This window comes from Ammodytes marinus (genome assembly GCF_949987685.1).
Source record: "Ammodytes marinus genome assembly, chromosome: 5".
NCBI classification, from domain to species: Eukaryota; Metazoa; Chordata; class Actinopteri; order Uranoscopiformes; family Ammodytidae; genus Ammodytes; species Ammodytes marinus.
In genome coordinates this window covers 32,786,626-32,802,909 of record NC_137234.1, presented here as the reverse complement: position 1 = coordinate 32,802,909, position 16,284 = coordinate 32,786,626, and the positions used below count along the sequence as shown (strand labels likewise).

At 38.9% G+C, this 16,284-nt stretch overlaps 1 protein-coding gene across 1 annotated transcript; it reads right to left on the bottom strand.

Moving 5' to 3' along the window:
- Positions 1-3,547: 3,547 nt before the first annotated feature.
- Positions 3,548-15,230, bottom strand: LOC307250624 (putative E3 ubiquitin-protein ligase HERC4; the record flags this gene model as incomplete). Its single annotated transcript, XM_080027740.1, has 23 exons — positions 3,548-4,241; positions 4,646-4,748; positions 4,874-5,057; positions 6,712-6,782; positions 6,885-6,942; positions 7,064-7,230; positions 7,308-7,448; positions 7,573-7,842; positions 8,023-8,139; positions 8,278-8,426; positions 9,329-9,527; positions 9,768-9,873; positions 10,718-10,777; positions 10,911-11,032; positions 11,118-11,194; positions 11,330-11,454; positions 11,766-11,896; positions 12,310-12,401; positions 12,488-12,605; positions 12,761-12,879; positions 14,440-14,516; positions 14,774-14,891; positions 15,005-15,230. 23 exons carry the CDS (start codon positions 15,228-15,230, stop codon positions 4,024-4,026), a joined length of 3,048 nt encoding a protein of 1,015 aa, XP_079883866.1. The 3' UTR covers positions 3,548-4,023.
- Positions 15,231-16,284: the final 1,054 nt, after the last annotated feature.

Genomic DNA, 16,284 nt, shown 5'->3' with positions numbered 1-16,284 from the left:
ACACACACACACTCTGCTGGATGTTTGTGGGAAAAAGACAGATACTTGAGAAATGAGGCATTTGTACTTTCATGAGCACTTAAACTATTACGATAATCATGGTTATGATTTGATTTGTTTTGTATAATTATGTGTTTTTCCTTCAAACTCTTTATATCTTTACCCTAGTCTGCTTTTAGGATGAGAAGGGTGAAAATGCTGCAATGTATATTTATGCAGAGAAACATATTCATGTTCAGCTGCATTCCAACAGCAAAACATATACAGTACATGTGTGTGGTTGTGTTGAAGTGTGATTGTTAAAGGAGCTAAGTTGCTTTGGCCCTCAGCTGATGATCTTTTTGACAGCTGCATCGCTATATGCAATGTAGTCCAATAATGAAATATCCCAACAGCTACTGGATGGATTGCCGTTAAACGATGATGATGATGATGATGATGATGATGATGAAGGAGACATTGTGATGCTGTGATCCCCTGACTTTTACTGAAGCCCCACAATGAGGTTGACATGTGTGGTGTTAAGTGAAATGTCTAAACAAACCAGGCTATTGGATAGAATGCCATAACAATTCAGGATGATTTAAAAAAATAAATGTATGTGATTTTGCCCCTGACTTTATTTTTTTACTTTGGTCCACATTTAAACATCTGCTAAACTAATCACATTCCCATCATATATGGTAAACATGCTAAACATTAAGCTAAACATTAAGCCAGTGTGAGCATGTTAGCATGCTGACATTAGCTTGTGGCTTCTTGCACTTTACTATTGTGCGTGAACCTGGATTAGAAACAGTTGGATCCTTAGCTGTTCTAGGGTGTCTGGAGTGCCATGTTTTAAATTATACACGTGCCAATTTATTTCCTTTTTTCAACAGATGGAAGATACATAGGCAACTTATGAATGGAAAAATAAATGTAGACACGTGATTGGACTCATTCCATTTACTCATTTATTTTATACCATCTCACAGTGACTCTGTTTTTCACTTTATGGTTAGCAGTTTTCACTCTGTTTATTTAGAGAAACCTAAGCAGTGTTTCACCTACACAAATCAAATGAGGCCAACTGTACCACATTCTACACAACTACGTTCATGCTGCATATGAACGGGAGGACGAAACGGAACCACAACATTTCAATTGAATTTTAACCTAGGGATGACAACTGAACTTGAAGTTGATCAACTTGCTATTTCACCTGACTGGAAGCATTATATGAGGTTAAAATATGAAGCTCAGGAAATATTGTTTCAGATGATTTTTCTTTTATTGAATCTTTTTCATTTAGGCCTAGGCTAGCCCTATGACAAGAATAAGAAGAATTAGACAGTACATTTACAGGCAATAAGAGAACATATGCAGCTGCTTAGTTGCAGCAGTTTGCATAACAAGAATATTGTTGAACAAGAATATGTGAACACCTCAGATTGAAAACTTGCTTTTAATGACATTTTATTCTGCACTGACCCATATATTGCAGCGACATAGGCCTTTTTATTATATTAATATTTGTCATTTATATAGGCCTATGTTGCAATAAATATTTAATTTTGCCTGGGGTATGGGAACTGTTTAGGCATATTTAGGCAATTTATTTGAATCTGAAAAAATGGGTCTTAAGCTCTATTTCTGATGATACGGCCAATAAAAAGAAAGATTTGCATTACGTTTGACGAAGCCAAATAGCCTACGAATTAGGAGTTTGACAGAGAACTGAAAGAAGTCATCTCTGACTATGAAAGAAGAGAACCAACGAAGTCATATCCAGCTGTAGATGTAATAAAGCACAGGCTGAAATGGATGGGCGGAATATATTTCTTTACGTGCTTTGAGTATTAGAAAAGCGATATACAAATCCCATGTAGGCTATTATTATCATGCCATTTCAGTAGGCTAATAATGTTTCCTGAACCACCTGTCGATTAATTTTGCTTTATTTATTAGTGAAATATGGTCTTGTATAGGCTAATACATTTAAGAATAGGCTGTTAGTGGTGGCAGGCCTAAGGTATTGGAAAATGATTGAATAACATTTAAAACACATCATTACGAGTTCAAATGTATTTAATTTGGAGAGAAAAAAGGCAATATAGGCTAAATAAAGTGCTGTATTTAAATTATAAGATTTCTATAACGATTCTATAAGAGAAAAATCAGCTGAAACAATATTACCCGACCTCATGCTTCCAGTCAGGTGTAATGCAAGTTTATCAACTTCAAGTGTATCCATCACTCCTACTGTACAAATTACAATGTTCAAAATGAGTAGCCTCTTTAACATCCAAAAAAGCGGCAGGGGCGCGCTACGATTTCACTGAACCCTGGTCCCGTCACGGACGGTCGCAGTCCGTCAGTTGGACTCATCGCTAAACTCCTTGAGAGCAGACACCGTGACACCAAAGGGCTGCAGCACAATCTCGCTTCATGCCCAAAGATCACCATCATTCCTTTTCTATTGCCTCCAGTCAGGTGAAATAACAAGTTGATCAACTTCAATTCTATTTGTCACTCCTACTGTAAGCTACAATTTGCCATTGAAATAAATCATATCCTCCTGTAGGCCTATATTTACCAAAGCGCTTGCCTTCCCCCCCCCCCCCCCCCCCCTGAATAATAGGGATATTTTCTATTTATTCTTTTTTGAATCACTGTGAAAGTTATAATCAACCCTTTGGGTTAGTAAGACAACAGGTGCGCGAGAGCTTTTCTTTGCTTCCAACGAATTAGGCTACGTTGTTACACTATAGGCTATTATTTCAAGACGAAGATGCTTATATAAAAATATATAAATAAATAGACAGGCCTATTATTCACCGATCCAAGTACCGTTACAGTCTGAAATCTGACAAAAATAAGATAAATTATGTGTTTGCATTAAAGCATACAAAACACAGGCAGGACGCGTCACGATATCACTGAGTCCTGGGGACGGGATTGAAGAGCCCGGGGCACACATATTCCCTAGGCCACGTACACCGTACACCAGAGCTGCAGATCAATCTGCTGCCTACATAACGAATCAGCATTCCACGTTATATTTAAAGGCCTGCATGGTCCACTTCGTTTTACTCATGGTGCAAACGTCTGTTCACTGCTCATCTTCACTTCTCACACACTCTTCTTCTCTCACTCATTTGCCAGACACACTTTTCATATTGTAAATTGCTGTAATTTTCAAATTATTGGCTTTTTTACACGTCCGAGACTACCCCATTGCATTATGGGTAGCAGCTATTGCCGTGAAATATGGATTTATGAATTATTATCATTGCATATCCATAAAAGATTCGCTTTTATCAGTTATTTGCTGATTGGTGAGGTGTCTGATGAGCCTAAACACATGTCTCCTATCCACAGCTGTCATTGCACTACTGTTTAGTTGTTTTGTCTGCTGGAAACATGAGCCATCAGACTGTTTGATCATTCTGTTATTTTTTAATTTCACACAGAATGGAACTCTCATTAAAACTGTACAGGGGATTGGCTGCAGTACCAATTCCAGCCACAACGCAGCATGGTGGCGCTGTTTGAACATGTAGGCTGCTGTCTATGGAGACAGTAATGCATAGTAGCCTAGTAGAGGGTCCTACATATTTGTGCGTAAACGGACTTTAGCGGGACACATCAAGGGATTTCGTGATGATTGTAATCTAGTAATTTAAAAAATGTTTCCTGAACCACTTGTCGATTCATTTTTATCAGGTAGCATTCTCTTGGTTACTTTCAAGAATAGCCTATCTGTTAGTGGTGGTAGGCCTTGATTGACCAATCCGAACACAGCATTTATCACTGCCGTGTAATAACTAGCTTCATTCTGCTGATAAAAATGTCATGACGGAAAGGTAATCGTGCAATGAAGTGGCATTTGCTTTCAACATTAAGAATTATAAACCATACATGTTTACTAATACAGGTGCAACTAAGATTATCTACAAAGTCTGCGACAGTTATCTATTTACAAACTGCTCTATTTCAATGGGAAGTCCTGTTTCTCTCTAGCTACAGTCCATCAGACCATCACTTGTAGCTTTTTTTATTGTTGCTCAGGGCCTCTGTCAGCATTGTTTGCATGATCTCCTTGGTGGAGTATAAGGGCAGGTCCAGCCATGAGTAGCATGTGTGTGACTCCGGGTAGTACTGGTCAAAGGAGAGGTCCTCGGCTTGTTTAACCCGGACTGTCATCTTGAGCTTTTCCATGCCAAGAATAGGCACCCTGTCAAAACCAGTCACAAACCCTGGTGGAGAGAAAGAGTGGTAATTCATTTGTTTCTTTTTGTTTCTTTTTCATTAACTGATTTCTGTGGCATCCTTATAGTTAAAGTCTGCACATTATTGTATTGATTCCAAGCAAATACAATTGCTGGTAGAACATAATTTACCATATATAAATATATATATATATATATATATATATATATATATATATATATATATATATATATATATATATATATATATATATATATATATATATATATATATAGACTAACATCTAGTCCCACAGATTAACAATATAATTTTAATTGAATAGACTAATTCTGTCCTAATAAATTGTATTTCTTTTAAATGCTTACATATAACCTGTTTGGCTAAAAGCTTCCACAATGAAAAGACTGCTAACATTAGATAACATACTTACAAAGTAAAGCCTTCTTCTGATCCTCAGTCAGTTCATCAAAAACCTCCCAAAACATCTGTATGGTGGGGTGGTCAACATGGTAACCCGACTCATAAACGGTGTTCTAATTACAGTGAAACAGACGACCATTAGTACAATTGAAATCAGGAAATTGCAGGATGTGATAAATCAGGTGCAGTGGCAAAGAAAAGAAACTCCACAATAAGGAGCTCTAGTTTTAGACTGTACCTCTTTCAGCTTGTCCCAGTCATTGAAGTCTTTTCCCACCAGCACTTGCTGCAGCTCCTTTGGCCGGAACAGTTTCACCAGATCCTGGTCACATATCAGGAAGAAGCCTCGTCTGAACTCCCCAAACACACTCTGCACTGAGGTGTTGAAGGCGTGATTCACGTAGGCATCCACAAACTCCTCCCTGTTCAACAGATAAAGGTTCAATTCAACACATAGGTCCCAATTTGTATCTCATTATTAAACGTATTTACCATTGGTCATGTAATTAGTAAACACACTGGTGATCTCAAGGGGGATACAATACCCCCATGTCTGGTTAAAAAAACTAAGCAAAAATGTTATTGGATGTCCCTTTAAATAAGATATATGTCACATAATGAAACAATAGGGTTCTAAACTTTTTCACTTTTTTGTTGGACGAGTAGGATATTAAAACAGGAAGGCTTGGTTTGTTATTAGTTAATGTGTCTGAATAATTCCATGTGGGATGGGAACTGTAAATGACAAGATATGGATATCAAATACTCATTCATTCATTCATTATCCAGCTGTTATAAAAGGGTATTTTGACAATTCAGGAAATTGCATGATGTGTAAGTTGAAAATGGTCACCCATGTTTACAAAAGCTTAAAGGGGTAGTTCAGGATTTTAGACATAGGGCCTTATTCCCAAGTTAGCCTTGGTGTTCTTTATCAGTGGAGACAGTTTTCAACACATTTAATTCAGTCCTTCTAGTTGCAGAGTGCGCTCGTGCTAAGCTAGCTCACGGCATCGGGGGGATACCTAGCCTGCTACTAAAACAGTCTTACCCACTCCACAGTACACCTGAGGCCAATCAATTATAACGCCAGACTATCGATGTAAATGTCTGTGTTGATAGAATAATTTTAGAAATAAAACCAACCTCGCATCGCATGAATTATCGCATTTTGAGGGACTACTTTCTTAGCAGCAACGGACTTTTACTTTGCTGTGTAACCGAATCACTACAGCAGAAAGTAAACAGAGCAGCGTGGGACAGAAACTGAAACTGCACTGCCACCAGTCTACCGTCATTCTGTCCCGGTTCTCTGCTGCAGCTCCAGCGGGGGCTGTCTCTACAGACGCTCTTTCTCTTTCTGCCCTTTGAGCATCCATCTCTCTCAATTCTTCATCAGTGTATTCCGGCTCGTACAGGTACGGTTCGTTGGATACAACAAATTCCTCATAATCGTCTTCAAAAGCAGACGCATTGCTAAGTCCTCCAAACGTGGCCATATCTTGTTTATTGCATAGGCTAATACAACTCCTTTGTGCACTGTACTCTGCGTCTGTAAGACAGCAGCAGGTAAACAAACTATTATAGAGCCTGTAACCTAGGTATTAGTCCGCCGCTGCCGCAGCCTACAAGGAATAAAGTCCCTCAAAATGCAATATGCGAGGTTGGTTTTATTTCTAAAATTATTCTATCAACACAGACATTTACATCGATAGTCTTGCGTTATAATTGATTGGCCTCAGGTGTACTGTGGAGTGGGTAAGACTGTTTTAGTAGCAGGCTAGGTATCCCCCCGATGCCGTGAGCTAGCTTAGCACGAGCGCACTCTGCGACTAGAAGGACTGAATTAAATGTGTTGAAAACTGTCTCCACTGATAAAGAACACCAAGGCTAACTTGGGAATAAGGCCCTATGTCTAAAATCCTGAACTACCCCTTTAAGATGTATCTCCAGACTGTGAAGTTCCCCTCGGAATGAAGCTTTACAGCATCTTTAACCTTTTGGTTTTCCGGTCCACATCTTCAATGTTTTTGAGCTACTCTTGCTGTTTTCATAGTGTAAAAAAAGAAGTCATACTTATTTTGCCTTGTCACTGGCTTTTCAGGATGTTCAGGATCAAGGTCAACCTCTGTCCCATCCCAGTCGATCTGGTGATCAGTTTTAAGTGAGGACAAAATGATTATGAATTGTCAGTGATTATCATAAAGACGATATATTAGTTTGTGATTGACCATCTAAGAAACTCTTACTGAAAAATACATGCCCAGGTCTTCTATTTCATCTTCTTCCAGGATGTACTGCAGACTCCTTAAAAAAACAATAGAATAAATAATATTAATATATCAAAGAGGCTTAACAATGTTTAAAGTTTCTTCCAAGAAGAATATCTAAAAAATCTTTGTGAAAAAATACAGAAATGTGATCTTACTCTCCAACACATGGGCTGAATTCTATCATATCCTCCAGTGAAGGTTTTACACCAAGCAGCTTCTTGAAGAGAGCCAGTGGGAATGGTAAGTGTATGATGCAGTAGTTGTATAGAGCCAATCCACACAGAAGCCCAAACTGGAAGTATCTCTGGTCATCTTGTGTCACCTGGTGTTGATGGCGGAGAAAATTAAAATCTATTGTATGAATTGACTAAAAATTTAGTTTTTCATTTGAAGTCTTACTTCCGAGGGGAACCACGCCAGTGTTCCAGAGTCATTGAACATGAACATCCCAGATTCAGCTGACACCATCTCGTGAAACACTTCGTAAAAAAAGTCCTTCTTGTAGACATCATCGTTTGTAGGGTTTTCATCAAAATAAACCTAGAAGACAAGAGGACAAACTGATTTTCCCCCGAAAACACCAAAGTAACTATAAAAAATGACAAGCTTTGAAGTATGTCTGTAGCCATGCCATGACAAATTGGAATAACAACTACATGTTTACCACAAGTGGCAGCTTGTAGACACTGTGTTGCGTAGCAGCGAGTTGTTCAAAGGTGTCTTCCAAAACCGATGATCGCCTCAGGTCCAGTTCAAAGTAATGGTCTTCAAACAGTGGAATTCCAAAGAAAATATCCCAGTAGTTCTCTAGTATACAGCTCAAGGCTTCAGTTGCCTTTGTGTACTCAGCATTCATGTGAAAAACGTTTATCTTTGACTGCAGATCCATCACAATTGGAAAGCTACAAAGGACAAGTGGCTCAGGACGCCAATTCTAAAAGGGAAAATGCATAAAGGTCCTTCACAATTAACAATACATGTAAATCACAAAATGACCACAAATGGAGAGACTGAAGTAGGAAAAAACTTGACAACTGCCATAGAGTGAATTCAAACCCATGATGTACAGGCACATGGCTTTAGCTCTCTAATGAATGAAGCATTATCTTTTTACCGTGTGTTGAGACCGTGTAAGCCAAAGCTGCAGATCCTCATGAAGAAAGTTGTTGTCAAGCAACAAACAGAAATCACTTTCTGGCATCCTTTGTGGTTCTGCAATCCTGCTGTTCACCTTTTTTAAAGTGTTTAATTTATCAGGTGAAAAGTTCAACAAGGTAAAGAGTGTAGTAAGAGTGAATAGGATTTCTGATTTTGGATTTTGATGTGTGACATTGATTGACACCAAATACATTTAACATTTGATACTTACATTGTACATGGACTGGAGGACCAGCAGCAGGTTTCTGACTCCAGAGTTGCGAGGAACAGGCTCAAAGGACAAGATCACTGTGAGGGCCTCCTTCCACACCTTTACATGTTTAACCATGGTGGAGGGTGACAGTGAGAACCACCAGTCCCCTGAAGAAGACAACATGGACATTTGTAGAAATTAATATCTAAATCAGCCTGTTTACCGCAGCTCTTGATCCAACAGCTCACTGTGGCAACTCCTTGTTCTATTACTTTCATTATTTAAAACATTTAAAACAATACAAATAGTTTGCCTCACTGTGACAGTTTCACAATAAAAGCCTCCCTGTGCTTTGACTGTTAAAGGTGAAGTGAGCGATATATTTAGGTTAATATACGTATTAAATCGCTCTTTATTCATACAGTGATCACTTATATAGTGTGCACGTTTCATACCTCCGATCTCTCCGTCACCCGCTCTGCATGTAATCGGCAAATTACATTGTTCGGGGATCCCACTACTGATAACCAATCAGAAGAAAGAACGCTACAAACCGGCACCCGGTGCACCCGCAGAGCAACAGATGGGTGAATGTTTATGCGCCTACGATGGCGGAGCAGGTAAAAATCCTTCCCAATGTATGTTTTGATGGTTTTTATCATGTTTTATCACACTTATGGATCTGAGATGATGCTAGATAACTCGCTGCTTGAAGACCGCAGTGCATTAATGTGGTGACGTAGGGAAGAGCGAGGGGACTGCTAACTGCAGTAACTGACAGGAAGTTAGCTAAAAGAACCATTCCGCTTACAGCACCTTTAAACAATTGTAATGTGAAGAAGAACTTATATTCCATCAGTATTAGCAGTAAGCTAATACAGCTATGACACAGTGTAAAGAGAATGAACAGTATAAAGTAAGGCTGCGATCAGTGAGTTCAAGTATCCCATACAACATTTCTAGTGAACCCCTAAACCTTCGGTAGGGTTAGGTTTGAACGTGCTAAAGATAGAGGTAATTAATTAATGTAGATACATGGAATGTTACATGTGTGGTGTTGACATTATACCTATGACCGTGAGGCTGTCATCAGACAAGCTTAGTACAGCAGCAGCGACCGCCTGAGCCAGCTTTGTGCTCGTTTGCTGCCGTTTGTGTCTCTGGATCACATGGAGAAGCTCATTGAGAAGCAAGAAGATCCTCAACCCCTCCACTCCCACTGGTTTCTTATCAAGAGTGGGAAGCAACTGTAGAACAGCAGTCTCAACCTGTTGATGAATACAGGGGTCACTCAACAAGCAACAATGATTGGGTTCAGGTAGCCTACGTAGAGTGTATGTCTAAGTCTAGATTTGAATTTTTGGTCATAATTTTACAAGCTTATAAAAAAAATCAACAGTAATTATATGGTTTACTTCTGGTTAATTTAAACTAAATAAGTAAAACAGATATATATAGTAGATAACTTGGACACATATTAAGTCTAGATGATACATTCATTAACGTACCTCTGCCAAAACGTTTTCCTTCTTTACCAGTTTCTTGAAAGCATGTCGTGCAAGTGACAATTTCAAGCCAGAGTACTTTGGTGAAGTCTGGAAATGTTTATCGTTTCTAAAGGCAAAAAGAGAAGATACTGTACTTAGCCAAAGTAGTGCTTTGAGATAAATGCAAATATCATCAGGCTAACGTGTTAACAAAATGCCAATGCTATCACACTGATGTAGATATATGTTTAGCGTGATTGCCTTCTTTGACTTTCCTGTGTTAGCATGCAAAACACATGCTAATTAGCACTAAATTAAAATGTAGTTAATGGCATTCATACTGTGGGCAATATGAAAGTCTGAACGAAATTTCGTGCTCGTCCATCCAATACCTGTTGAGTCATTTATTATAACCACAAATGTGTCTTGGAGGGCTTGATGAAATTGAGGGGATCATGAAAGTCATTAGGATTCATACTCTGAGAACCAAGAAAAGTTAATAGTTGTTGAAATATTTCAGTCTGGACCAAATTGACCAGGAACATTTTATATGGTATAAATTAGTTCCAAATAAAGGATAATGGCGACACCAGAAATAACTTAAACACAGTATTCCATTTCCTCTACATTCTATTGTGTTGGAGGCAAAACTAACATATCAGTATTTTGTACTGATACAACCACACATTTCTCCATTACTATATACCATGGCTGATGGGTATGTCATTACTTTAGCAGGTACCTTGTAACAAGCCAAATTCTTTGAGAAATTGAATTTCTGACCTGATAATGGTGCTTATAGGAAGTCAAGGGATCACCAAAGTCATAATAATTCAACATCTGTGAACCATAAGTGTTTGTGCCAATCACAGTCTATCCTATAGGTGGCCAACACATCCCTAGTGCCACGTTGCCAGTGTATAATTCCAGATAAAAAAAGGGACGATCATGCACCGAGGTATGATTTTTACCTTTGCTCAAGGAAGCTTTTGTTCACACAGGATGCAGAGGAAAACGTCTTGTGAATTTCCCTGAGAAGATTTTAAATTTTTAGTCCATTGCAGAGAGGAAACTGTTTTATTAAAGACTTTAGGTGCAAATGAATCATTTCAGTCGTGACAGTCAAAACATCAGGCTTCTCAGACTATATGGTGTTATACTTACTGTTTTATCCTTTTCCATGCCTTTGGGTTTTCACATTCAGATGTCCATTTATCAATGAAGTCATCAAGACATTGCTGTGTTGCATTGCTGCCAATTGCAGCATCTAAATCCTCAGGGACTTCCTGTAAGAGGAGCAACTTGATTAGATGTTTACATTATTATACCTCTTACCATCTCAGTGTGTACTGAATGTATTCAAGCTGGCACCTCATTTGATGTGCATGTTGCATACGAACAGTTTCCTCCAGCGAAGATGTTTCTCATTTTAAGATCATCAGCAAAGTCTGGATTGGTGAAAGTAAAAATAGTGTTATCTCCTTCATGAAATCATTCATTGCAGTGGCATGGTTTTATCTCCTTCATGAAATCATTCATTGCAGTGGCATGGTTTTATTCACTTATAACAAAAATGCATTTACCCTGGGGCAGTAGAACTGGTAGCGGCACAGACGGGTGGGTCTCCTCTCCGTGTCCCAGCTGCCCTTGCTCTCCACGCCCAAAGGAGTAGACCCTCTTGGAGGCTGTTATCACCAATGTGTGATGTCTGGGTGGATGATATGCTACATATTACATCAGCAAACATTTTTAATGTCATCAGAGATATTAATATACTTTGATTTGACTTTTGTTTTAAAAGACTGTCAAACAGACTATGTCATTGCTCTGGTCTGTATGTTTACTGAATGGTGCTGACTTGACAGAGCTTGCAACTATTGCATTATAAGAGGTCTGTCAAACTTTATAAATATATATATCTAACTACTATCTAAGTTAAAACAGTCACAACTGGAGAAAGAGTAATTGCACCGACAATGAGCTGAATTGAAGTTAAAAGTTAAAAACCGTTTACAGTACCGTCCACATGTAACCTTGGTGACCTTTGCCCCCCAGAGCTCTGCAACAAGCCGAGGTCGTAGTTCATCACTGAATGAGTTGTGACCGAGCTGTCCATACTGACCGGAGCCAAACGTTAACACTTCACCGGTCTGAGGAAGTAAAGTCACAGAGTGGTTTTATATTTACAAATACCTGGATGTCAGTATATATTTTGTTTATTCATTTGAGTATATTTGATCACAAAAAAAGAACGTGTTAATAAATATAATTGTATTTCATTGTACTTATACTGTCTAGTGTAAATCTTAATTTCTCAAATCAAGCTGCACTAATAACAATTTTTTATGGTGGGTCGGTCCGAGCCACTTTGTTTACAACCCCTTGTTTACAGAGCCTAGGCTGTGTTTTGACACAAACAAAGTGTCATCACACACACAGTACGGACAAGTAGCGGATCTTGAGGAGACATTCACTGAATTTGACGAAAAGTGGTTTTAACAACAAACATTCTCGCTGACTCCATCTTTAACCATTAAATTGTGAGCACCTTCCTAAGTCTGACCTTTGTCAAAATGGCGGTGTGGTCCTTTCCACAGGAAATGTGAATAGTTTTCTTCATGTTCAGGTGATGAACAGAGGTTGGTGTGTGTCTGTCTGTAGAAAGAAAAAAAGTCAATCCAGGTTTACATCTAGCAGATATTTAAATAAATGTAAGCTAGAATGACTGTATGTTTTTCTACCTGTGGTGTCTCCCAGGCCGAGCTGTCCACAGGCATTCCCTCCCCAGGCGAACACAGCTCCAGAGACAGAGAGGGCGAAGCTCTGCTCTCCCCCTGCAGAGATGTGTTCTGTCAGTCTGCCCCAGGGCAACTGTGGCTACTATCGTAGTTTACCACCACCGGTATGACTGTGTGTGAACGTATTGAACCTGGAACCCTGTAAAGCGCTTTGAGTACCAAAGAAAAGCGCTATATAAATCCAAGTTTAATAATAATAATAATAATAATGTGGACCACAGGGAGCCCTGACAGAGAGCCAAGGTGTTGGGGTGAATCGGCCCCGAGCTTCCTCTTCCTCTTCCCCAGACCCAGCTGGCCTCTGGAGTCCTGGCCCCATGTATACACCTGACCACCTGTAGAGAAAGCACCATGACTTTGTACCACACAGTAATCCGCCCCTTGGATGTTATCTGGGGCCTAATGCATAAAAGTGGAATAAAGATATCCAGGATGATTGATAAAGCCAGCCTTGACAAAGTCTAGCCTGGGCACTTTGGATCAGTCAGTTGCATAAACGCCAATCCAGGATGTAAAGGGGCCGCTTTGTCAAGCCAGGTGTAAGTCATTCTGTTAAGTGCCAGCCCACAGCTTTCAGAAGTAGACCCAGAGATCGAACACAGATTTACTGATGTAAAAATGGAAATTTTTCCCACAATGCCTTGTAGTTTAAACCGTAAATCAGGGGGCAGTTCATTTTATACAGCAGATGTATTCTCTGCCAACTGATCTTGATGTCCCTGCATTGTTTTATGATAAAATAGTTGACAGTGAGCAGTCTGCAGGTGCATCTAAAAATAGAATATCATGAAAAGTCCATTCAAAAAGTGAAACTTTCATAGATTCATTACTCAAAGTGAAATATGTCAGGCCTTCTTTTTGGATGATTGATTGATCATGGAATAAAAAATCCAGTCTCTCAAAATATTAGAATATTGCATACAACCAATCAGAAAAAGGATTTATAATACAGAAATGTCGACCTTCTGAAAAGTATGTTTATTCTAGATTAATTTCACTTCATGTGTAATGAATCTAGAATATATTTAAGTTTCACTTTTTGAATTAAATTACAGAAAAAAGGAAATTTTCATTGATATTTAATTTAGTTTCAGATGCACCTCGATATAGTTATAAGTACAAAGTGAATTTATTTGACCCACATTTGCAACGTCATCTGCCATCGATAATCAATTGTATAAATATAGCCCGCAATATGAACAGACTATCACATAAATGATTATACTTTTTATAATTTCATCTTAATCTAATTATAATTAAGTTAATTATAAATGGTTCAGGTTAAATAAAATAATAAAAAAAATAAGAACTATTTAACTAAATGACAATGCAGTCTTTTATGTGGTACCTTAAAACAGGCTAATGAAAATAAAGCAGTAGAAGATCATGGAATAACTGTTAAACACCTTGATTTCAGATCGAAGTGACAGCTGACTAAGCCAGCAGGCAACAGAATAAGTTTATCCTTTACGTTTAGCCTGGTCGGGACCAGGCTAAACGTAAAGGATAAATCTCCATGGTAACTTATGTCCCTCCGCTTTTATGCAACCGGATCGAGGCTAACTCAAGCCAGGATAACTGAAATATCCTAGGTTAATCCCTTATCTTGGTTTTATGCAACAGGCCCCTGGGCACCATGGATATAACTAAACGTTGCTTTAGGGTGGAGATAGAAAGCTCAGAAACAACTATCACTAAACTCATGAAACCAAAAGTGTGTGTGTGTGTGTGTGTGTGTGTGTGTGTGTGTGTGTGTGTGTGTGTGTGTGTGTGTGTGTGTGTGTGTGTGTGTGTGTGTGTGTGTGTGTGTGTGTGTGTGTGTGTGTGTGTGTGTGTGTGTGTGTGTGTGTGTGTGTGTGGCTTTCAGCTTAGTACATTAGTGGCGGTTACTGTACCTTTGGTCAGGACAACTGAATGCTGGCTCCCACAAGCAACCTGAGACACTGGTATGTTACACAAAGCCTCCACTGGCCTGAGAAAACAAGAAACAGAAAAGAGCACCAATACTTTTACTTAGTAGACTAATTATCAGAATTTGTTAGCATGAATTCAAGTGGCCTATAGGCCAACAGATTGTACAAGAGACATTGAAAATGAATATGTACATCTTATTATATTATACAAAACATGTAGGCTATATTTGCGCCTTTTTTAGAGAAAATCTAAAAAAAAAAGAACATTTGGTTGGCTACACTGGTTGACATCATGAACCCAGTTTCTTCTCCTTACCTGGGAATGTAGGTGTGGGCTGCGTCCACACTGAGGACTTTGCCTGTCTCTGTCAGCAGCGTGACCGTGTCATCCCTACAGCCCACCGCCTGGATCTTCTCTTTGAATTTCACAAACTCTGACAGAGTACATAAACACAGCAGGAAATAGTGGGAGAGGCGAGAAGTAGAATGTACTTAATTCTACGGAATATGGGCACACACACATCATAAGACTGGTAGGCCTACTCACTCTGTTTCCCTCTGACTCTTCTCCCGTCCGCGCTCTCGTTAGTGCGAATGATGAACGAGTTGCCATTCGTTTTGACGAAGGCGAGCACGCTGCTGCCTGCGGACAAGTCAGCGATGTGATAGCCGAGCTGTAAATAATGCGCTCCATCAACCATTGGACTGCTGTTGATAGTTGAGCCGTCTCTGATCCGAAAGCCCCGCTCACAGTCCTCTCCCCAGCAAAACATCTCCACAGAGTGCCCGCTGCTCAGGACCGACAGCTGATATTAAAACCCCGAGAAACGAAACTTTGAGTGGAGGAAAACGAAACCTAAACACGGGAGGACGAAACGGAACCACAACATGCCCGGTGTGGCAATGTGTCATTTCAATGGAATTTTAACCTAGGGATGACAAATGAACTTGAAGTTGATCAACTTGCTATTTCACCTGACTGGAAGCATTATATGAGGTTATATGAAGCTCAGGAAATATTGTTTCAGATGATTTTTCTTTTATTGAATCTATTTCATTTAGGCCTAGCCTAGGCTAGCCCTATGACACGAATAAGAAGAATTAGACAGTACATTTACAGGCAATAAGAGAACATATGCAGCTGCTTAGTTGCAGCAGTTTACATTACAAGAATATTGTTGAACAAGAACATGTGAACACCTCAGATTGAAAACTTGCTTTTAATGACATTTTATTCTGCACTGACCCATATATTGCAGCGACATCGGCCTTTTTATTATATTAATATTTGTCATTTATATAGGCCTATGTTGCAATAAATATTTAATTTTGCCTGGGGTATGGGAAATGTTAAGGCATATTTAGGCAATCATTTTTTTTAATGCGCAAATAAAGGAGATCTGAAAACTCTATTCGTGATAAAAAGAAAGATTTTCATCACGTTTGACGAAGTCAAATAGCCTACGAATTAGGAGTTTGGCAGAGAACTGAAAGAAGTCATCTCTGACTATGAAATAAGAGAACCAACGAAGTCATATCCACCTGTACAGGTCCTTCTCATATAATTAGCATATTGTGATAAAGTTGATTATTTTCCATAATGTAATGATAATAATTGAACTTTCATATATTTTAGATTCATTGCACACCAACTGAAATATTTCAGGTCTTTTGTTGTTTTAATACTGATGATTTTGGCATACAGCTCATGAAAACCCCAAATTCCTATCTCAAAATATTAGCATATCCTGAAAAGGTACTCTAAACGAGCTCTTAACCTAATCATCTGAATCAACTAATTAACTCTAAACACCTGCAAAAGATTCC